Here is a 23,406-nt window from a genome sequence, read left to right as displayed (position 1 = left end):
TCAAACATCTAGTTTAATTTATTATCCTGCATACTTGTTTGATTAATTATTAAAGTACTTCTAACTGCCATATATATCAACAGAACCCAAAATAGGATACAATCAACAAGACAAATCAACATGAAGTCATGCAACTTCAATAATTTATAATATGTCATACATGACAGAGCTATAATCAAGAAAGTTAAAATAGCTCAGCATTAATTTGCCATGAAAAAAATAATTATTTCATCATTAGTATGGCCATCTGAGAATAACCCATCCTGTTTCTTCATATACGATTCTGTATCAGAGGCAATGGTGACTGTGGTGGTAAAAGGATACCCCCTCCAAGACATGAGCTGCATGCAGTATCAAACCAATGGGATGCCCGCCCCCAATCATCACTCAGGAACCTGAGAAGGATAATTTAAAATGTGATCAATTTTTATATAAAACAAGTAAATATTAGTAAAGTAAAGCAGTGATGTATGAAATGAGTCATGAGATTCTATTATGCATACACTGCAAAATGACAGTGACTTTTTAAGAAATGCTTGGCACCTTTAAAAAAACTCACAAAAATACCTTTTCTTACAATTAACACTCTTTTTGAGCTTTTAAAACTCTATTTTGCCCAGGTAAAAAGATCATTGCTACAAATTTTACAGTAGATATTCTATATAAGCTTTTTTTTTTAAAAAAAAACCTAAAGATATGAACAAATATCAATACTTTAAAAATGTAAATTAGAATTTATTATCTTCAGAGATCAAACCAGATACTTTCATATTGAATCTGATTACCTAGCAGTATTTATTTTCTTTTTCAAATACCATTTCCAGATATTGTACTTAAGTCATTTAGAAATTAACATGATCGGCTTAATTACCCAGTGCATTACAGCCAGAATTTAGCCATCATCATCCACTGGTTATTGCTAAAATCACAAATAGTAGGAAATGATAGAATATTTCCAAACATCTTTCTACACTTTACATATTGTAGTTATCATTATTGGCCTAAGCAACTGTCTTAATCAATCAAGGAAATTTCAGCTGGGAAATACCGTATTTGCTGGCGTATAAGACACTCTTTGCCCCGAAAAACATGCCTCCAAGTGGGGGGTCGTCTTATACGCCGGTATATCCACTGCCGGCTTTCGGATGCTTGTTGGACGCAGCGGCGCCTCTGGCTTCCCGGATCCCCTGCGTCGCCCGCTTCATCCCGCTCGCCCTCGCTCCGCCCGAGGCTGCAGCCTTCCTGCTCTTCCCACGGCCCCTGGCACTCCGCCCTGCCGCTGCAGCCCCGGGATTTCTGGAGGGCGTTTCTGGTGGTGGTGGGGGTCGTCTTATACGCCGGTCGTCTTATACGCCGGCAAATACAGTATTTTATTTTGCTGGTCTTTGATAACTAACTATTACACTACTATCCTAAATAATACCAAATTATTTTCTGAAAAACAGAATACACATTATTCAAAAGACTGAGTTGAAATACTTCCCTGTTCCCATGAACACTAAATATGTATTAGGAAATCATGACAAATCCTTCTGGGATGAATAGTGGACATAAGCAGTCTACATGGCATTAATGTTTTCTTCTGTGATGAAGGAACATTTTAGTTATTCATTTGGCAAAAATAAGAAAAAAGGAAAATAAAAAAAACCAAAAGCGTTTATGACAGTGATGATTAAGTAGGTATTTTGTTTTTGTTTGTTTTATTAAATTTATGCTAGATATTTATTATAAAACTATATTTTGGGAAGGAGAACATAGCAGCAATCAGTCTGAGCCCTTTTTCCCTACCTGTTTTCTTCTACCTTTGCCCCCTTCAGATGGGGATAGTCTAAATTGCTGGACCGCACCAGTATAGAAACAGGATGGTTTTGCCCTTGTATGTTGAGAAAGGAGACTGCAGTCATATGAGGGTTCAAGAGAAGAGAAGGTCATGGGTCAGAAAGGAAAAAATGTCAGGACAAAGTTATCTTAGTAAAGTAGACAGTTGGTAGTATGGGAAAAGCAGATGTGGGATTCAGACACACAAGCAGCTGAAAGAGAATACATTGGCAGAGCCTCACATCCACATCAACACTTTCAGAAATGCTGGTAACCTACAATCAGCCATTGGCTGGTAACAAACCTTCCTTTTTCCAGCCAAGATTGAAAGATTATGTAAAATGCTAAAGCCGATGCAGATGGTCAGGATAGCAGCAAACGGAACCTTCTCTTAATCAACTTGGAGATTTGAGCTGGGAAATATGGTAGCCAGCAACATTCAAAGTGGCTCTAAAGTAACTACAAGATAGTGTGATGGTACATGGGAATGATCTTGGAAGACCAGATGAAGATCTGCAGCCCAAATCTGGTAAAAGACAGCAATGTCTACAGATGGGGGGAAAGAATTGGAAGCATGTCAGAAAGGACCCTCCTTAGCTTTTCTGTGCCTAAAAAGAGGAGGGGAGAAATACTTTCAGTTAGATTAAGCTAGATTTAGCTAGTTAATCTTACCTGTGCAATTAAGTAGAAATAATTCATTTCGATGTGCTTTTTGTCTGAACTACCTTGCCAGGCTGACATCAATCTTGCTTAGACTGAAAGTATTTCTCTTCTCTCCTTCTAGTATTTTAGTATTTAGTATCCTTTTAACAAAGCAAGGGTTATTCCTGTTTCTCCTTTTCTACATATACGCAGTTGACATCACATTTTAAACTTACATTACCTTTTGCTTTAATACAAGCAAATCTAAAGTGGTAGCAGTTGCTTAATGAAAGTGCCACTTACAAGCCCTTCAAATCCCCAACTCATTACTGCCACTGCTGTTTGGGCAGTCTTGGGCGGAATAACACTGAAATAATGATAGGATCCTGTTCAATGCACTTATGTTGAAGTGATCATTTGCATAAATAATCATTACCTAGCTAGGGATATTTGCTCTCCTTTTCAAAGTCAAACTGCTCAGCTATGGCAGAAAACCCTGGAAGGTGTCCATCAGTAGCATTATGGCCATTATTCACTGTTGTTCAGCAAGAATGCTTCGGATAAAGCATCCTACAACTTTTCACTTTAACACTATGAACTATGTCAAGCATAAAAATTGAAATCCCAGCTTCATTGCCAGGATAATAATGTTAAGTTCCCATTAAAGTGCCATCCTAAAATCTCTCTGTGCCTTTAAATCAACAACAGGACCTCTTGATGAGAATAATTTTACTCAGAATTGCCATACTGCCCAAATAACAGTAAACCTTCCTGGCAAACATGTTGTTAATTTCATGTACTGATCTTAAAGGACTGCCCAGAAATCATGCATAGCACATGACTCGTAACTGTTAATGAAGTGCTGCTCTTTTCAGAAAATGACTGACTAAGCTACAATTAATTACAATAAGGTATCAAAGAATATAAGTCCATATAGAGAGTGGTAGGGAGAGCCGAGAAGATTATAGGAAGCTTGCTTCCTATTTTCAGGATACTGCTTATAAGCGCTATGTGTTTAGAGCTCCAAACATTGTTAGAAACCCCACACACCCACTTTACTGTCTGGTTCAGTTGCTCCCCTCTGGGGGGAAGTTTTGAAGTATTTCTAGCAGGACTTCCAGATTCTGTAACAGCTTTGTTCCCTATGTCATCTGTCTGGTATTCGTTTTTCGCAAGATTTTTTTTTTTTTCGCCATGCACATGTGTACATCCAGACTAGATTGTGTTGTTTCTCAGTGTCATATAATATAATGTGGGTATATGTATGTGTGTATGTATGTATTTATTTTGTCATGTTCATGTAGTGAATATTGGAGGTGATGAGAGCTGTATGCAATGACATTTCATTTTAATGTAGGCCAATTAGCATACATTCAAAGTTACAATAAATTTATTCTAAAGTTCTAAAGTTCTATGTAGTTTCAGTCAATCCTGACCTATCTCCTGTTGTAGTTTAAGCTTCATTAACTTATAACAGTGTACGTTATGCATCTATTCATACATAATACAATGTTGCAAAGGGCTGCGAAATACTACCAGAAGTACAGGCATACTAAAGGGCACATATCGAAGGGCACATCTTCTTTCCCTTATAGGACGAAGTTCTGCTTCCTACAGCATCTGAGAAATTTGCCCCGAAATTGTCCTTCAAGTGAAGTTCACTTTCTCCCATTTCCCAACATGCAATGCCATGTTGAATCTTCTCAATCCTTTGTGTTACGCCTACAGTTCTGAAACTAAACTTAAAATATTCTCCCCCAAATTAATATATGGAAATAACCATCCAACCATCCTCAAACATAACTAAAGTCATACATTGTACGCAAAACTGTGTAAGAGCTTTCTATATACAAACTATTTATATAAATCACATTCAATAGAATTTGCTTCTTTGCATTGTGTTAACATATGTATCCATGTATTCATGTATTAATAGTTGTACATGAATATATTGAATATGGTAAACTTGCCTGCATGCAGCATTACCCATACAGAAGCTTTATATGCTAGCTATTATGTTACTGTATGCCATTAGTAAGAGAATAAGCTATAAAGAAGACAGACTCATTTGTTTCATACAAAAGAAGACACCGTTTTCTATTATGCCCCCATTTGGCTCTTGACCCCAACTGACTTCATTTCCCTTGTCTCTCCCCATCTCCTTTTGCACAGCTGTCTTTGCTTTGGATGTGCAGAATTGACAAACAAAAAACCTTTGCAGTTACTTGTAGCTACTGGACGGAATATGTGCCTACTTGTTTAAAAAGCTACCCAGTGCCATAGCCAAACCTCTAAGCATAATCTTTGAAAAATCTCTCAGGACCAGCTCCTTGCCAAAACTATGGTCACAAGCCACGGTCATCCCCATCTTCAAAAAGGGAGACCTCAGCCTAGTTGAAAATTACAGACCAATCTCTTTATGCTGCATCACCTGTATATGGAATCAATTATTAACCAATCAATCATCCTCTACTTAGAAACAAACAACATACTCTCTAATAAAAAATTTGGTTTTAGGAAAAAAATATCATGTAATCTGCAACTCTTACACTGCAAAAACATATGGACTACACAACTCGATCAGGGCAAAGCAATAGACGCAATCTACATAGACTTCTGTAAAGTCTTTGATTCAGTGGTACACGACAAACTACTCCTAAAACTAAAATCTTACGGTATCTCTGGACACCTGAATTACTGGATAGAAGCATTCCCGTCAAACAGACAACAAATGGTCAAAATTGGGAGTGTCGTATCAAATTCTGTACCTGTCAACAGTGGTGTCCCCCAAGGCAGTGTTCTAGGACCAACTCTTTTCATACTCTACATAAATGACCTCTGTAATCATATCAAGAGTAACTGCATTCTCTTCGCTGATGATGTAAAGCTATTCAACACCACAGACAATACTGCTACCCTTTAAAAAGACCTTGACCTTGTATCAGAATGGTCAAACAAATGGCAACTTCAAATCTCAAAAAACAAATGCTTTGTCCTACATATTGGGAAAAAAAAATCAGAAAATAAAATACAGGCTGAATAGTCAAGACCTTGTTGATGATCCAAACTCTGTCAAGGATCTTGGAGTACTCATCTAAAATGACCTAAGTGCTAGAGCCCACTGTAACTACATAGCCAAAAAGGTGTTAAGAGTTGTTAACCTAATCTTATGTAGCTTTTTCTCTGGTAATATTACACCAATAACTAGAGCATACAAAACATTAGCTAGACCAATACTTGAATACAGCTCATCAGTCTGGAACCCACATTACGTATCTGATATTAACACAGTTGAGAAAGTCCAGAAATATTTCACAAGAAGAGTTCTCCACTCTTCTACTCGTTGCAGAATACCTTATGCCACCAGACTTGAAATTCTAGACCTAGAAAACCTAGAACTACGCCGCCTTCGGTCTGATCTAAGTATAGTATATAAAATCATACATTGCAATGTCTTACCTGTCAATGACTACTTCAGCTTCAACCATAACAACACTAGAGCAAACAATAGATACAAACTCAAGGTTAATCGCACCAAACTTGATTGCAGGAAATATGACTTCAGCAACAGAGTGGTCAATGTCTGGAATACTCTACCTGACTCTGTGGTTTTTTTCCCAAACCCCAAAAACTTTAACCTTAGACTGTCTACTATTGACCTTACTCCTTTCCTAAGAGGTCTGTAGGAGGCATGCATAAGCGCACCAACATGCCTACTGTCCCTGTCCTATTGTTTCTTTTATATTATTTTTATTTTTCTTATATGCATCCATGTATTCATAACTATGTTTTTACTTATACCTATTATTTTGTAAGCAATTGACAAATAAAAATAAATAAATAACATATATACCTAACACGTGGTTTCTGCAAGACTCAAGTGTTGAAAGTGGCCATTGTAGAAACTATGTGACAGCTGCTTTTCTTTTCTTTTGTGTGCCTCTAGCCTTAGAGAAGAATCAAGAGAGCTTTCTGTAGTGGGATAATTTTTCCTCTGGGTGAACCCATGCACGGGAGCATTTCCCAACTGTTCCCCCAAACAACTGTCACATTACTCGCTCGTCCTCTAGTCACAACCAGATGTCCATCCAATATATCCAGGTTGTTTGGTTAGAGCAGCATATTGTAAAAGAAAACCAGATACTGTCCATGGTAGATAGAATTACTCTTCCATATCTCCAAATAGGACATGTATTTTCTGCCACTGCTGTACTTTTAACATTATTGTCTGCAACACCAACTGTCTGCCATTATGCCTATATTTATTGACTTCATTGTATGGCCACAGAACTGAAGAAATGTTGAACATCACACAGCATCTGTTACAAAACTGAAAGTTTCCAATTGCTCAACAGGAGAATAAGGCTAAAAGCAGATAGAATTGTGTGTCTGCTGTGCTATTTTCCTGGCACCACTTAATGACATTGCTCATTCTGTGACCAACCTGATATAATGAGCCTGACATAATGCAGCTTTTGGGGGTTTCATCTTTCTTCATATTTATTTGAGAAAGAATTCAGAATGAAGTTTTTACACAGTTGGTATCACTTCTGATGATTTCCCATTTGCATTATTATACTTATGATACCCTACTTTTTAATACTATTCAAAAATTTCAGCTGGTCCAGAAATGCTTATTTGATTTGGCAGGACTCCAATATTCTTACTATTTTTTCTGATTGCCCTATTGCACCACATTTAAGTGAGTTTTAAAAACCTGGCTTTTCCTGCCAGGCCTCAGATGAGTGTATGAATCAAGGCATCTAAATTTTAGGTGGAAGGAACATTGGATGGATTTGTTCCCTCTGGGTAATTTCTGTTCTTTTTAATATGATTCCCCCCCTACCCTATTTTTATTCTGAAGCTGCTCAGATTTGGGGGGCAATCAGGCAGTCCTGAAGTTTGATGGCTGGATGCAGTGGTGGGTTTCAAAGTAGGTTACCACTAGTTTGGTGGGCACACTTTGCACGTGCATGCCAAACATGTACTTTGCACATGCACAGAGGCCTTCCTACTCACCTCCTGCAATCCTGCACTCTCCCTGTAGCTTCAGCAGCTGACATGCAGCAATCTGCTGTGGCGCGCAAAGCAGCTGCACTTCAAAAGCAGGGAATAAAGGTCAGTATGGGAGCTCGGGCGAGAGGGTGGGCCCAAGAGCAGCTCCTCAGAGACAACCGGTTCAGTTTCTGCTGATCTTTGGCACTACCAATATGCCAGAACTGTGCCTAACCAGTTAGAATAGCATCACTGGCTGGATGGCTGAATGATTGAATGATTATTTTTTTCTAAGATCAATTCAAAAGTGCTGTTTTTGACCTTTAACTCCAGGAGTCCTGGCAAGAATTTTTCAGGAATCATCTGATTGTGTTTGAGCTAGCTATCTCAGCTGAGATCATCTTTAAATATCTAGCTTTGTATCTCCCCATCATCTGAGGAACACACATTTAAAAAGATAAGGCCATTGGTATAAAAGCAGTAGTGCAGCCATCAACACACACACACAATTACCTTTCAATAAACATTAACTTGTTTGCTTTTTCACCACGCATTTTTGGGTAGAAGTATACCTAATAAAACATGTTTGGATTCAAGATATGTTCTGTTACCTGTTGCACCTTTTACTACTGTATTGGTAATTTTATCATTAACCTGTCATCTATAAATTTACATATCTCTGTTATCTTGAGTAACAATACCATTTTGAAAGTTAATATATTTACTTTTTTTGCAAGGAATAAGAAATAATTTTTAACTCTTATACCAAATTGGTTTCTTTTTTACATTAAACAAGCCAAAATGTCATTCCAAATGATGATTGTTAGCTAGAAAATGTACATATAAGAAATATAACAAGATATAATGTATGAGAATCATTTTTACATGCCACTGATAGCATATACTGAATTTTTTTTGAAAATTTCCCATTAGCTAGTGAGATGGTTTCTCCGTGGAAATTCATTACAAATTCTATAAAATCTGTAAGAAATTTCCTTTTGTCATTTAGTATGTCAGATGAAGTACAGGTGACATATATTAGCTGTATAGGGATGAACTGTCAGCTGGTTAGAATTGCAAGGAGGAAAAAAACCAGTTAAGATATTGAAAGGCAATTCTTGTACTGTTGAATATTTCACATTATATTATACAGAAATATAGTAAGTAAAAGCAGAGTCTGGGGAATCATAGAAACCATCCTATTGGATCAGGCCAAATTTTAGCTTTGTTCAGCAGAAGCAACAGTAATTGCACTTAGACTTATATACCTCTTCATAGTGCTTTATAGCACTCTCTAAGTGATTTACAGCATCAACATATTGCCCCCAGCAATCTAGGCCCTCATTTTACTGACCTCAGAAGGATGGAAGGCCAAATCAACCTTGGGCCTGGTGAGATTTGAACTGCCAAATTGCAGGCAGCCAGCAGGCAGCAGAAGTAGCCTGCATTACTGCATTTTAACCACTGCGCCACCATGGCTCATATCCTCTCCTGTTAGTAGTATTTGGAGATATGCTTAGTCTGATAGCAGGTAATGTTTTAAAGTGTACATCTTAAAAGTACAGAGTCAAAATAGTAAGATTTTCAGGTAATAGTGAAAGGATTTTGGGTAACATGTTTGCAAAAATGCATACAGGCAGAAGTGCAAACAAAAATGTATTTCTTAAAATAAAGTTCAGATTCATTTATGTTGGGAAAAGCTATTTTCAGAAAGGTAAATATTAAAAGAAATGGAAAATGAACATTCAAACACACTTTTAGATTACAAGTAGATATAGGATGAAGTGAATTTACAAATTTAAACAAGAGAAATTTCTAAGAAGATACATTCATTATATACTCTCCTAAGAAGATCTCTTCATTTGTCTGGTGAATCTCTTTTTACTACAATAGTCATATTTACTTTTTCCCTTTACAAATGCATACCTCAGCAGTTACACTGAATTCTGCAAACTTTCAGATTATTTGTTACCTAAGTAAGAAAAAAGGCAGATTGTCTGATTCATGATCTGTCAACAAAGCTTAGTTTGATGTTATGGATTATATGCTCACTCTTGGTTGACGTCTTCCTCAGTTCTTGTATAAGTTTGCAGTTGGATGAAGGATTCATATAATAACATCATGTTTCAGTCCTAGCATCAACACTGCTGATTATATAAGCACCAGATATGCCAGGTAAGTAATTTAGGGTAGAAATTCATCTCTATCCTTCCTGGTCTTCCTAGTATCATAGAAACCATTATGAAAATACCATGCCATGCATTTGCCAATATACACAACAGCTTAATGCCTCTTTTCAAGCAATGAAAAATGATGTAAATTAATCAGAAGCACCATTCATGGCCATCACAGAAAATATATCTTTGTAAATTGCCAAAGGGAGGGAAAACAGCCACCAGCTGTTCAGGAATTAATATTGCAATATTAACGCAATATCAGGGGTTTTCAATTCAATGTATAGAATGTGAAGGATGTGTGTTTGTATTTATTTTCATAGTCAAAATGTACACTGAAGATGGTATTTCATTGTACAAGGTGCAATGACAATAAAGTAAACTAAACTAAAGAGGAAACTTTAGTTCTTATGGGAAATGAACTTGAACTACTACAGGTGTGAAATGGAGTTTAATGGCAGAAAAGTGTTCTGAAAACACAAAATGACCAAGCTGAACAATGTCAATGAGTGGGCTGAATGTTACCTGCCTACCACTATGGTAGTGTAAATGGAAATCTATACTCTTAAGTTTATTTCATTCACGACTTGCTTTTAAAGGGAACAATATTGTACTTCTTTTGCTCCCAACTCTTTACTTTTCCACCGCAAAAAAGAGATAATAACTCTCATTACATTGTGTGACCCAGTGGGAAGTCAGAACACAGCTAATGTTGTAATGCTCCTAAAAGTAAGCATCTCTACTTAGGAGCACTTTTGGAATGGAATATCACAGGGTAACAGGTCCATAGAAACTCCTTTTAGCTTCATCATGAAAGAGTATGCCTTGTACATTATATATAACAAATATATTCACCTTGATAATCTTCCAGCAGCATTTGATGTCTAGAATACAAGAGACTGTATAAGAAAATTAATTTTTGCTAAGAGCCTTCAGATTAGAATGGTTACTCTATCATTAAGAACAAAAAAAAAGCATGTCTCTGGAAATAAAGATACAATGCAGAAGCTTAAAAATCACTTATATTATTTTAAAACCATAAAAGCTTTTGAACTTCACAAACACTGCCTTTAAATACATGTTATTCATTCTAATTTGTTCCTCTTTTTCTTAAGTATTTCACTTGAAAAGATTACAAGTGATATGACTAGATGATCATTATGGGCAATCACTGACCATAATATTTAGTGAAATGGTAAAGACTGTAATGTTGCACAATAGAGGCAAGTGAGCAAAATTCCATAGACCTTAAAGTAATTGAAGTTGACCTGTCAGATAAGAAGACCATACTTTTCTTTTCCAAACTTCTCTGATTATTAAAAGCATTATTTAAAAATTGTTCTATTGTGTAGAAAGAAGAGCATAGAAATACATGCATGATTGATTCCATCTCCCTGCTGAGCAAGAGTTGAGGGGATGTTCTTAAATCTCCGTTCCCAGATAGATGAAGGCAAGAATCTGATCTGGCTAAAATAAAATCTCTCTTGTGAGTCAGTCACAGTCACAGATTGTTAGCAAAGGTACAGTAAGTAGAAGCAGATAAGCTTCCATACCAGCCTAAACTAGATACAGATAGATCATAAAAGATGCTGTAGATCTGCCCAAATTGCACATCTATACTTTTAAATGTTTATATTCCTTCTTGGTACAAACAATTGTCAAACAAGAATTTAAACTTCTCCATCCCATCCGAAACTGTCATTATCCAATTTTGTGTAAATAAGGATCATGTCTTCATGCCCTCAACTGTACCAAATATAGGTAGTCCTTGACTTACAACCACAATTGAGCCCCACATTTCTGTTGCTAAGTGAGACATTTGCTGAATGAGTTTTGCCCCATTTTATGACTTTTCTTGCCACAGTTGTTAAACGAATCTCCGCCATTGTTAAGTTAATAACATGGTTGTTAAGTGAATCTGGCTTCCCCACTGATTTTGCTTGTCAGAAGGTTACAAAAGGTGAACATAGGACCCTGGGACGCAGCAACGGTCATAAATATGAACCAGTTTCCAAGCATCCAAATTTTGATCAAGTGACCTTGAGGATGCTGCAACAGTCACGTGAAAAGCTGTCATAGTTTTTTCAGTGCCATTGTAACTTTGAACAGTTACTAAATTTTGTCCTTGACAAAATAAGACTTATTGTATTTTCTAAAATCCTGTGATTGGTAACACTCCCAAAAATATCAATATCAATTAATCCAAGGTTTTTACATATTTTACTGTTTCTTTTCAGGTCTTAATCCTTTAGAAAAACTGTTAAAACAAAATTGCCTTGCTTAGCATTCATGCAACAAATGCTAATAGTTTAGCTTATAAATGGACAACTTAGTTCATGTTATTGGAAATCTTGCAATCTTCTCTCCAAATCCACAAAGATTCTCATTTTAAACACAAGATGTTTTCAACAGAACTAGAAGAAAATATTTTCTAAAGTCAATTTCATAATATAAGATAATAAATTTATAATCTACTAAATTCAATGTTTCTAACAGGAAGGAAAATATCATAAAGGATTCATAGCAATTATAAACAGTATTGAAATAAATATTCTTTTTCCCTTCCTCATTGTTGATCTTGGCTCATTTCTCAATCTTACAAAATGTGCAACATTAATCACTGCACAACAGTAAGCCATGGATTATGATTTGTGCATACAGGGTCTGGGGAGCTCAAATACTTTGGCTACTTAATTAGAAGAGAGGACTCATTGAAAAAGACCCTGATATTGGGGAAGATTGAAGACAAAATGATAGGGAAATGGCAGAGGATGAAATGGTTAGATAGGGTTATCAATGCAATGAATATGGGCAAACTCTGGGAGGATAGGGGAGCCTGGTGTGCATGGGATCATGTAGAGTTGGACATAACTTAGTGACTGAAAGACAACAAATGCCTGGGGAAGAAAAGAGGAGGAAGCAGTAAAGTAAGTTGTATATAAAATAGCTTATGTAGATATCTCCATTGTTATTGTACACACACACACACACACACACACACACACGCACACAATCAACCTATCTTCCTGTTCTCAGCAGAAGTCATTTTTCAGGAAAGTATAAAGAGTGTGTCAAGTTAAATGTAAAACTATTAAATTTTATTATTTTAAAAATCTGTCTGTTATAAGGTTATGAAGCATTATATGCATCCAAAGGGAAAAGTAGTAAGCACTATCATTTCTCCTGGTTCAATTTATAGTCTTCTTAAAATAATATTGTCTTTTTCCTATAATCTTAAAGTATAGTAATAAAGTGCTTAAGTGCAGGGGTGCCCCAACACATTTAGTGCCCGAATGAGAAAACACAATACAGATTGATATCTGATAATCTGCCATTGGGTATAGTTTACATTATCCTGTAACCTAGCCGGTATTATATTTCACAATGAAGGATCAAGATCTATACTTCAAATAACTGTCTTCAGCTACATCTATGTTGGAACTCAGCTCCAAATTTGTCCTTATCAAAGCTTAATCTAATTGTGTCAGTTGCTGCTGATAGTATTCTCTGACACAGTATTCCCTGACTTCACTTCTAGTGGTGTTTTTTCTTTCTGCTACTTAGCAGAAGTGAGTAAAAACCCAGTTAAGGGATTTTATCTAGAACTCCAGAAGTTTGTTTTATTTGTGTAGTATTAATGTGTTCACTTCTATTAAGAAGTAATTAAAGTTTAAAAAAGAACAGTACAATCAATAGTAAGCAAAAACAACTTAAAAATTCAGCAGTTTCTCATGCCTTCATCTCAGGATTTAGACTGATTATTCCATGCTATCCCCCAAAATCCTACAGAAGACTTAAGTTTTCACTGCTCTTCAAAAACTTAATAGAGAGGGGGCATCCTCCATAAGTTAAGGCACATCCATAACTTATGTCTGGGGAAAACTATTCTGGAGGACCATCATTATATTTGGGGCTATTAATTGAGAATAGCTAATTTTCGGACCCTTAATGTAAACATTCTTATATGCCTTTTTCCACAAATGTTATTCGAACCAGAGTTGTTAGTTTCTGAAATAAGGAATTCCAAAGTAATAAACAACACTTGGACTTGCTCCAGAAGTTGACCGGAAATAAAAACAGTCAGTGTGGCAATCCTAAGCACATCCATAACTATCCATACTGTTGAATCAGCTGAAGTTTCTGAATAGCCTGGAAAGCTGTAGGTTCTACTTGCTGTTTTAGCGGGTGATGTGAGTCTAGAAGGATACCAGGCTGAGAGCCAACTTTATACAACTTATGTGAAATCCCAGTCAGAGTTGAAAATAGTACTGTGCAGGATAATATACATACTTACTTTCATTTCATTATTCTATCCATTTAAAATTATGTCATAATTAATGTTAGAATTGCAGCAAATGTTTGATATTTGTTTGAAATGTATAGGGTTTCTTGCTTGAGCAGGGGGTTGACTAGAAGACTTCCAAGGTCCCTTCCAACTATATTATTCTGTTATTTTAGGTTCAATATACTAACTAACCTATTTCTCTTGCAATTCTTTAAATGATACTGATTTTAATGCTGCCTTCTTAATTTCCCTAATATATAATAAATTATTTCTGTTTTTATTGTAATTTCACAATAATGGAAGCTGCCCTGTAATTACTTTGTTGTAATATATTTAACTGAATTCATAATAAGTAATGACATTTGGTCCTTCCAACATATTCTTTTCTACATAAGCATTATTTTGAGAAAAGATTGGTAGAAATTCCTGCCCCCCCCCAAAAAAAACGCCAAATGTTTAAGAGTCTCCTTGAAGAATTAATTAGAGCAGGGGTCGCTAACCTTTTGGACCTCAGGGACCACCAAACTCATAATTTTAAATCCCGTGGAGCAGAGACCCTGGGAAAATACCAAAAAAACTCTGCAGGAAAATTCCCCACCCAGTTTTCCTATCAATCGATAGTTCTTTATTTGGGATTGCAGGACACCGTCTCCAGCTCCGTTCTCAGGGAGAGAGAGAGAGAGAGAGAGAGAGAGAGAGAGAGAGAGAGAGAGAGAGAGAGAGAGAGAGAGAGAGAGAGAGAGAGAGAGAGAGAGACTTTTGGCTTCATGCAAGGAAAGCAGCAGAAGCAGCAGAAGTCTTTCTTTCTCTGCCCCCAAACTCCACCAGAAATGAGTCTTTGTGAGACTTGTCGCACTAGCGCAGCCTCTTAGAGCAGGATGCCTTGCAGGGTCCCAAAGACTCATTTCTGGCAGAGTTTGGGGGAGAGAAAGAAAGACTTTTGCTGCTTTCCTGTGTGCAGCCCAAAGCAGAAGAAAGCAGCAGAAAGAAACAGCCCGGTGGCCAGGCAAGTTCCCACCCTCCGCCCATTTACCCCTCCCCTCACTACCTCGTGTTGTTTGCAATGCAAGTGACAAAAGCCTTGTGTTCCCACGGGCCATGTGGGCAGTGCAGCCTTGTGTTCTTGCGCAGCCTGGATTAATTGCTTTGGGCGGGTGCTTTGGCAGTGACATTTCTCTGGCCCACTGGTTGGCGACCACTGAATTAGAGCTGTGTTTCTCAATGTCAGCAACTTTAAGAAGGGTGGGTTTCAACTTCTAGAATTCCCCAGCCAGCATATATTATACTTATGGTCGTTATGTTCTCAAAGCCTGGCATTTGTTTCTAGAAAAAGAAATTTCATGCTGCAAATCTTGTAGAAACATTGTATTCTGCACACAAAAAAAATCTCCAATTGATGATGCCTCCTTGTAGTTTCTTCATGGTAAAAGTAAATGGATAAAGTAATTTCCCAGGGGCAAATTAAACTACTACAGAAGTGGAAAAAATAGCTTCCTTTTTTATAGTTAAACATATTTGCAAATTATTAAAGCTTTTATTTGCATGCACTTGTATATATTTTATTTATGCCATATTTCAACGTTTTCATAAATGTATTTCTTAGCAGGCATTTCTCCCAAAGTAACAAATGTTAGTAGGAAGTACTAGAGGATATTCTGACTCATAATTACATTTTAAAGATAAACTGGCTTCAGAAACAAGACATATGCTTGTCAACAGAACTTGAATACCAAATAGTGATTACTCCCAACTAACAGATTAGGGGCCAATTGCTGGTCAAAGGTGAGCCAACTTTTCATGTATCACAGATTATTAAATGTCTCCAAAGACATACATTTGAGGCCAATCAGCTAAGAAATTTGAATCACCTGCATTTGCCCCAAGTCCATAACACCCATCCATTTACCTTTCATCCATTCTAATGCATTGAGTAATATCTGCAGCTCCCAACAGAGTCTATTGCAGAATTGACTCCTCTGCAAAATTTAACCTATCTGAAGCTAGAAGTCCATCTTAGTTAAATGATGTTAGTAGTAGAGCTAAAACAAGTTTGAAACCAATGGTACTTTTAGTCCCAGTAAATAATATAGGTCAGCAAGGGAATGTGCATATACTAGATTTGTATGATCTGATTCATAATTTGATAACATCCCAATTTTACAAGATATCCCAAACTACATCTATATAACATATATAACCATAACCAATCTTCATTCAGGTTCATAAATGGAGAATGCATGTTATTCAAACAATAATTCAATATTTATTGAATTCAATAATTTAGTGGATAATTCAAATACTGAGTTTGTCCTACATGATATTATAGCAATAAGAGATTAATAAATCAAAGAAATAAATTCTAGATCAGCTGGAAATTTCAGATGTTTTTAGATAAATGAAATAAAAGTGCAAAAAATATTAATTAAACAATAAGGAATATTTTACTCACTGGAGATACTATATACCTAATACCTTTCAAGACTTATTGCACTCTAGGGATTATCACATTTCACAGAAGAGACAAGATTAACGTACAGTATAAGCCTCTTGGGCTAATTCAAAAAGGATAGAAAAGTTTCTTCTGCGAATTCTTACAGAAAGAACTAGCACAAGTTTTCTTAAGATAAAATACACCAATGAATGGAGTTTTTTCTTAGTGCGACAATCAATGTTGAACCAATCCAGCAAAAATGCTTTGAATAATTCTGTCCGCTTTTCTTGACTTTGAATTTACAGTGTAACTCAATTCTTGCTGTAGCGCCATGACTTTTCTTAACATTAGTAGTGAGAAAAATCACTGCTTTTTTTCTTCCTATTATAATCAACAATCAATACATGCATTTAATTATTTATGATATTTCTATGCTCATCTTAATAAATAACAATACTAATATAATCAACATATTTAAAAAAATAATGCAGACCAGCCTACGGTCGTAAGATTTCTCAGTACAATATTAACAAGGTCTGACTCTGCTTATCTTTGTGAGCCCGCATGATGAGCTCTGACCAGTTAAGAATGCTCTTTGGTCAGGTAAGAAGGGTGGTCAGGCCAAGTATACAATTTTCAACTATAGGAGCAAGGCTACCAGCAATAGCATAACTAAAAGGAAGAACAGCATCCCTCTCATCATCCCTCTCATTTGGATGCAGTACAACCCTACTCTAACATCAGTCTGCACTCCAAGACATAATGGTATTAAAACCAGAATCATTTAAGTGCACAATTACCATATGCTTCAATATCCTAGGCACAGCAGCAAGGCAAAGTGAAATTCTCCCAAAAGGTACTGTTTGATGGGAGAACCTGGTATGTCAGGGCCTCAAGGTCTGTGAGAACAATTTAATACCACACATATGATTTCCAAACAATTTAAACTTGAATACAGAACAAGCTCATATTGTGAGGTTAAATCTACATTTTCAGTTAGAATCAGCAGGCAGCTCTGGATAGTCAGATACAGAGGTACTTCATTAAATTCCTAATCCCAGGAAAGCATCTGTATGCATTTGGTTGAAAAGTCTATGATCATTTAAATCTAATGAGATAGATAAAATAGTAATTCTGAAAAAAACAGAAAGGGCATTTTTGTGGTGGGCATGGTTGCTTTAAATAAAGCACAACATAAAAGATAGGCCTATGCACACCTTATGGTATCTTTAGCAGAAAGCATCACCTGTGTTTAATATAGCTTATTCAGATGGAAGTGAACATATTTACCAAGTGAATGAAAGAAAGAATTATCTTTCACCATGATGGTAATAAATGGATTTCCTCTTGAGTGACAGTGAGTTGTAACAGAAGTGCATATTGACTTTTACCTTCCTTCTAGTGAGGAGAATGAAAAGTCAAGAGTTACCACTTTAATATCAGCCAAGGCAAGTCTATTAGTTGTAGTATGGGTGGATCCAGGAAATTATGGTTAAAACTATGTTTCTAAATACTGATGTATACTTTATTAAATCATTCTAGTACTTTTTTTCACCCATCTTTTCACCTGTAACAATTTAAATCAGTACTACATGTGCTTCATGATGTAAAAGTACAGAATTGTGATAAGGAACTAAAGCACATTGATTTTGTAAACATTTTATGGGTACTTGGTAGCAATTTTAAGAGACATAAGAGTCTCAGAATAGTTCTTGTTCCTTTGAAGATAACAGCATTTAATTTTTTGTTTAAGATGACAATTATCATATAAAACCAATTTTAAAAAAAGACAAGATTCAGGAATTGTGGAGAATCACAAGTAGAACCTTTGCGAAGATATTTTGTAAATGATTAGATAACTTAATCAGTTACTAAATAATTAGGTTGCTTAATAAGTTATATCCATAAAGTATATATGGAGATTCCCAATCATCCAGGTATGGTTGTCCCAAAGATGTTTTTCTTTGAAAATGAAGAAAATTCTTCTGAACTGAAGAAGCTTCTCCAATCCAAGCATCTTTGGGTTATTCATAAAGTAATTCTAAACTTCAACATGCCTACTTAAATGTGTAACATATGGAATAAAACATCTGTTTTGTGTTACTATTTTAATCAGAATCTACGGGGTTTACTTACTTTGGTGTAAATAAAAAAACGTAAAGCAGACTATAACTATTTTGCAGAAGATTTTATATGCACTTTAACAAAAACATAGCATGCTAATTATAAATATTTAACAGAATGTTTTGGATTGAATTTGCCGAGCTTGAGATCTGCCACCTGTGCTACATCATAAAAATGATCAGAAAGTAATTAGCTAAGTAGGTTAGCTAAGTAGGTTGTCCTAATGCCTCTATCAAGAACTCATGCCACTTACAAGGGTTGGTTTTTTTAATAAGCCTCAAAGAAGTAGCTGGAAGTCTTTTTGTCCTGAAGCTCTTGTTGGACTCCACAGGGATAATGATCAGTTTCAATTTATTTGGGGAGAATAAAGCATTGGCAAGATGGTGGTTTTCTTAGATTAAAAAGATTTTGTGGAATCATTTTAATCTGACTTGCAGCCTAAAATGTTTTAAGATGTGTCAATCAATTTCTACAGCCACAAATTAAACAAGGTAAGATATTTATTTGACCCATCAGCCTTTTTACTTCCACATATTATTACGAGAAGAATGTTATGCATCATACCACTGGACAAATTACACTAATGATGCCTGACCTTATCTTTAAGAATCCAAAGAAACCTGTAAGTCTCCTAAACAAACTTCAGCTATCACGAAGGGTTAGATCTTAACACATTTAAAATAAAACTGAGCTGGATAGAGAGCCTTCTAGGAAGGATATCCATTTGGATATTTAAATTGCGGTTGAAATGGTTGCACTTCTTCTTGCAGCTCATAAAAACCTGTAAATTCTTCAGCTGACCAGAAGTAAATAACAATCTCAAAATTTGGCAAACGTTCATTTTTTTAAAAAAAAAATATTTTGGTAAAACATACATCTGGAAAAAAAGAAGAAATAGGCTGGAAAACATAGGAACACAAAACATTCAACTTACCTGAATGGTAGGTGTGGAGCGATTTTTTCGCGTTGTAGTAGTGGCCATAGTAGTGGTAGTTTCCATGACGGTGGTGGACATCTCTGGTGGCATAGAAGTTGTGGGAGCTGTCCCCAGAATAGATGGCACTTCACCAACCAGCCGAACACTTCCATTGATTTTGATGTTGGGGTTGTTTTCTGCTGCCATGTTCAATACTTTCAAGCCATTGTAATAGAGACCGGAAAGCTGACCTTGGAAGAGGCGCCCTCTATCTTTTCCTCCAATGGCTATTTGAGCCTGGGTGTTGAAGATCGTTAACTGTCGTCCTAAGTGAAGGGGGGGGGTGAACATTGTTATTGCCAGGAATATTCTTCCCCCTTTTTAAAAACCAAAATGTTTTATGTTATGTCCTGGTTGAATGGGTGGAAGATCAGAGTGAGTTTTCTGACATTGGTGGTGATGAAAATTGTGATGGCTGAGTGACTGGATGCAACACTACAAAAAATTGTTTCATTGTGTTACAAATTAGGATAAACCAGATCAAACAAATAACAATGGAACCAGATTTTCTTGGCCTTATTCCCATAAATGTAAACATATTTAGCAGAAGCCAGGATTCCAAATTTCACCCAAGTGATGAACTCAATCCAGTTTTAAGATCAAGCATTCTGCAAGGTTTTTTTTACTGAGAATCTGAGAGAGTCCAGTTCAATGAAACTACTCTGATTTTTGCATATTATGAAATTTAAGAAAATTTGATCCTTGCATGGACTGAACAAAGATTTAATCCTATGATTTGGAAAAAGATATAGCATTATAAGATGGATAAATGTATGCTTCATGACTCCTTAAAACATAAAATAACTATATTTCTGAATGAGGATATTATCTGCATTTAAATAAAGTGCAACTTTAAGACAATATTGGATTATCATTTCTATAGAAGAAAACAAAATATATCTTAAAATAAAATTAGTGTAAACAAACAATTCTATTCCTTGGATACCTCACTTTCACAGTAAAGTTCTATGCAGTCATTTCCACCTCACACTGAAGTTATGGAAATCAGATCCAGTACCTTGCAGAAAACTAAATCCAAGCTAGATTAGTTTTCTGCAGAAAACTAAATCCAAGCGAGAAGGATTCTTATAGTCTTCTCTTTAAAGCAGTGGTCGCCAAGTGGTGAGCTGTGGCCCACTGGTAGTCCATGAGAAAATTTTGGTGGTCCACAGAGAAATGTCCCCCCAAAGCAATTAATCCAGGCTGCGTGGAATACAAGTCTGTGCTGAGCACTAAGCCGCCCACATGCTGGCCCCACCCTTCGGTCGAGCCCAAACCTGCAAAAAGCAGTGCAGCCCTCACCAGCCAGGACGAGGTAATGGTGCTGTTGCAGCAAGAGGGGGCTGGCAGCAGAGGCAGGCTGAAGTGGCTATGGAGATGGCTGGAAGGTGCAAATTTGCACATTACAGGTGCCAGGCCCTATGGTGGAGATTTCCAATCCCACCACGGGCCAGTCCCATATTCCAGAGCTCCAGTAATCACAAGACTGGCCCTTTGGTCACCCTGGAGAAGCTCATCCATGGCAGGCCGATGCACAGGTCAGTTCTGTGACTACTGTAGCTCTGAAATATGGGACCGACTTTCCTACTGTCAGCAAGCCACCGCCAATCAAATTTCATATTAGTGGTCCGCGGGATTTGAAATTATGAGTTTGGGGGGGGGTCCCTGAAGTCCAGAAGATTGTTGACCCCTGCTTTAAAGTATCAGTTCCTAAACACAGGTTTATCTTTGAAAAGTAGCCTATGCTTTGACTAGTAAGCAATTCTATGGAGGGATGTTTTGAAGAGAGAGAATATAGTGGTGAACCTGAACTCTGCTAGGATCTCAAAATGAACTGTTAGTAGGTTCTACAATATATCCCCCATTTTTTCCAAGGATTGCTTTTTCTTCATCAGTACTAATAATGTGTCAGAAACCCAAATTTGATTGTACAGAATCATCATTGTGAATCTTCCTTGAGATTGCAGAAATGAATTTCCCAATTCCTTAAAGGGAAGCAGGAAGAATTCAATTCTAGTCAAAATGAATCCCCACAAACAATTTCCAATTCTTCATTCTACATACAAATCAAGGACATATTCATCCCATTAATTCAAAAAGACAATTCAAATTTTGACAATTTTTTTCTCTTTCTCTTGTTCTTGCCTCATCATTTCTGGAAAATTAACTGAAATTTTCAAGAATTACATTCCTTGTATATATGATTTCTTTGCATTCAGCTTTCCAAATGACAGCTATAAATTTTATATGATAAATCCAATATGTAAGCTCACCTGGATTTAATATTTATTAATGTGTTTTAGAGTGTATTAAATGTAAATATCCATTGAATAAAGAACCATACTAGCCACATTTCAGAAAATAAAGTGGAATTAGTATTATTTCAGTCAGTCCACTTCTCCCAACATTTACACACACATGTCCATTCCCTCCCCTCCTCCCTTGCACACTCACCACTTTCTTTCTCTTTTCTACCCTGATAAATGCCAAATTCTACTGTGTCATAAGTAGAATCTAAACCCAATTACTGATTCTCTGTGATTAAAGTAGATCAGAATAGGAGGGGGAGCTCACCAATTTTGGTCGTCGTGGCAGGTCTCGAAGTCAAGTGGTGATGCGGTGTTGCATCATCTAATGGTGACAGGATGGGTCATGGGGAAGACAATTGGGACAAGAGAAGAAATGCATCTGAAAGGAATTCCTATTTCAAGGAGGATCCTAGCTAACCAAGCAAAGTAGATGTTTATGGGAAACGCTGAGAGTTTGAGGAAGCAGAAGGCACATCTTCATGTGCTCTCCACTACTATAACAAGAAACAGATCTTCATTAAGCAAAGATGGACTAGTGTACAAATGTAAAAATAGCAAATTAAAAGAAGAAAAAAAGTGAAAGGATTGATATACTCTGTCCTTGGAAAGCAATTAAATCTTAATTTTTGAAATCTCTTCTATGATCTCTTTCCTCTCATGCCCTTTTTTTTCCTTATCATATGGATTTGTTGCATGTGGCATGTTTCATTTTTCTGTTGTGTGAGAGAATAGTAAATCTGGCTTGGCTCAATTTTTTAAAATAAACAAATAATTGCTATAGTGATAATCTCACAGCCATGTTTAGGTTATAGAGATGATTGTAATAATAAGACTATGTATACTCCAATCTCTTTCAAGCAATGACATGATATCACATGGAAAATTCTGATGGGCTCTCATTAAATTTGGACATACAATACTATTCGCAGGATCATTTTTTCAGAGATGCTATAATATTAACAACTGCATTTTTCTGTTCATTCTCATGCAGTGTTATCAGCTGGAAAATGACACTTGAGGCAAATACTTTATTAACAGTCTCTGACTTTTCCACAGATAAAAAATGTACAGGCTATTCAACAGCCACAAAATTACACATGAATTAGGACTTCTGCTCAAAACCTACCCATGTTCTTTGGGTACATTTCTGAGAGGAATTAATCAGTCCCCCCAAGAAGGTCATAATATAGGGAGTGCTTGGAAAAATATAATAACCCAGAAGTAATTCAAATTAGCAGTTTGAAAGTGCTCTATTCTTTCTTTGGGCTCCAGAAACAAAAATTACAGAGAGGCAATGACATTTCAAAACTTATGTCCAGATTCTATGACCAACAGCCAGAAAATGGCAGAAACTGGAAAGTGATCTACATAGTTTACTCCATTTTTTTCCAAACTATTAACAATTGACAAAGACTACCATGAGACCCAACTGCTTTTCTGATAATGACATCCTTCATGTCTAATGACACAAAGCAAAGTTAGTGGATTCCATTAAAACATACTTTTAGTTTCTTTCACAATCCAAGGAGAACCAAAGACAAAAAAAAAAAAAAAATACTATACCCACCCTTTGGAGATCACCAAAGGATGGGTAGGGTATAATTGTCATATAGTATTTAGAGCAGAAATTGCACTTGTTGAATGTACCATGG

General features: G+C 36.3%; 1 protein-coding gene across 21 annotated transcripts in view; it reads right to left on the bottom strand.

The window, feature by feature from the left end:
• The window catches only part of NRXN3 (neurexin 3), a 1,270,300-nt gene that overhangs the window by 100,483 nt on the left and 1,146,411 nt on the right, over window positions 1-23,406 (bottom strand). For 11 of the 21 annotated variants that reach the window (XM_087952028.1, XM_087952029.1, XM_087952026.1 and 8 more), the window contains 2 exons: window positions 22,020-22,076; window positions 19,404-19,711 (listed from right to left, as the gene is read on the bottom strand). In XM_087952028.1, coding sequence (XP_087808154.1) covers window positions 19,404-19,711; window positions 22,020-22,076 — 365 coding nt within the window. The remainder of the gene's footprint in view (window positions 1-19,403; window positions 19,712-22,019; window positions 22,077-23,406) is intronic. The other 10 variants (XM_087952030.1, XM_087952031.1, XM_087952018.1 and 7 more) reach the window with 1 other exon arrangement.

The sequence above is a fragment of the Notechis scutatus genome, chromosome 1, assembly GCF_049901735.1.
Source record: "Notechis scutatus isolate UNSWTSFEM ecotype Mainland chromosome 1, rNotScu1.2, whole genome shotgun sequence".
NCBI lineage: Eukaryota > Metazoa > Chordata > Lepidosauria > Squamata > Elapidae > Notechis > Notechis scutatus.
The sequence above is the reverse complement of the archived record's forward strand: the minus strand, read 5'-3'. Positions and strand labels throughout refer to the sequence as shown.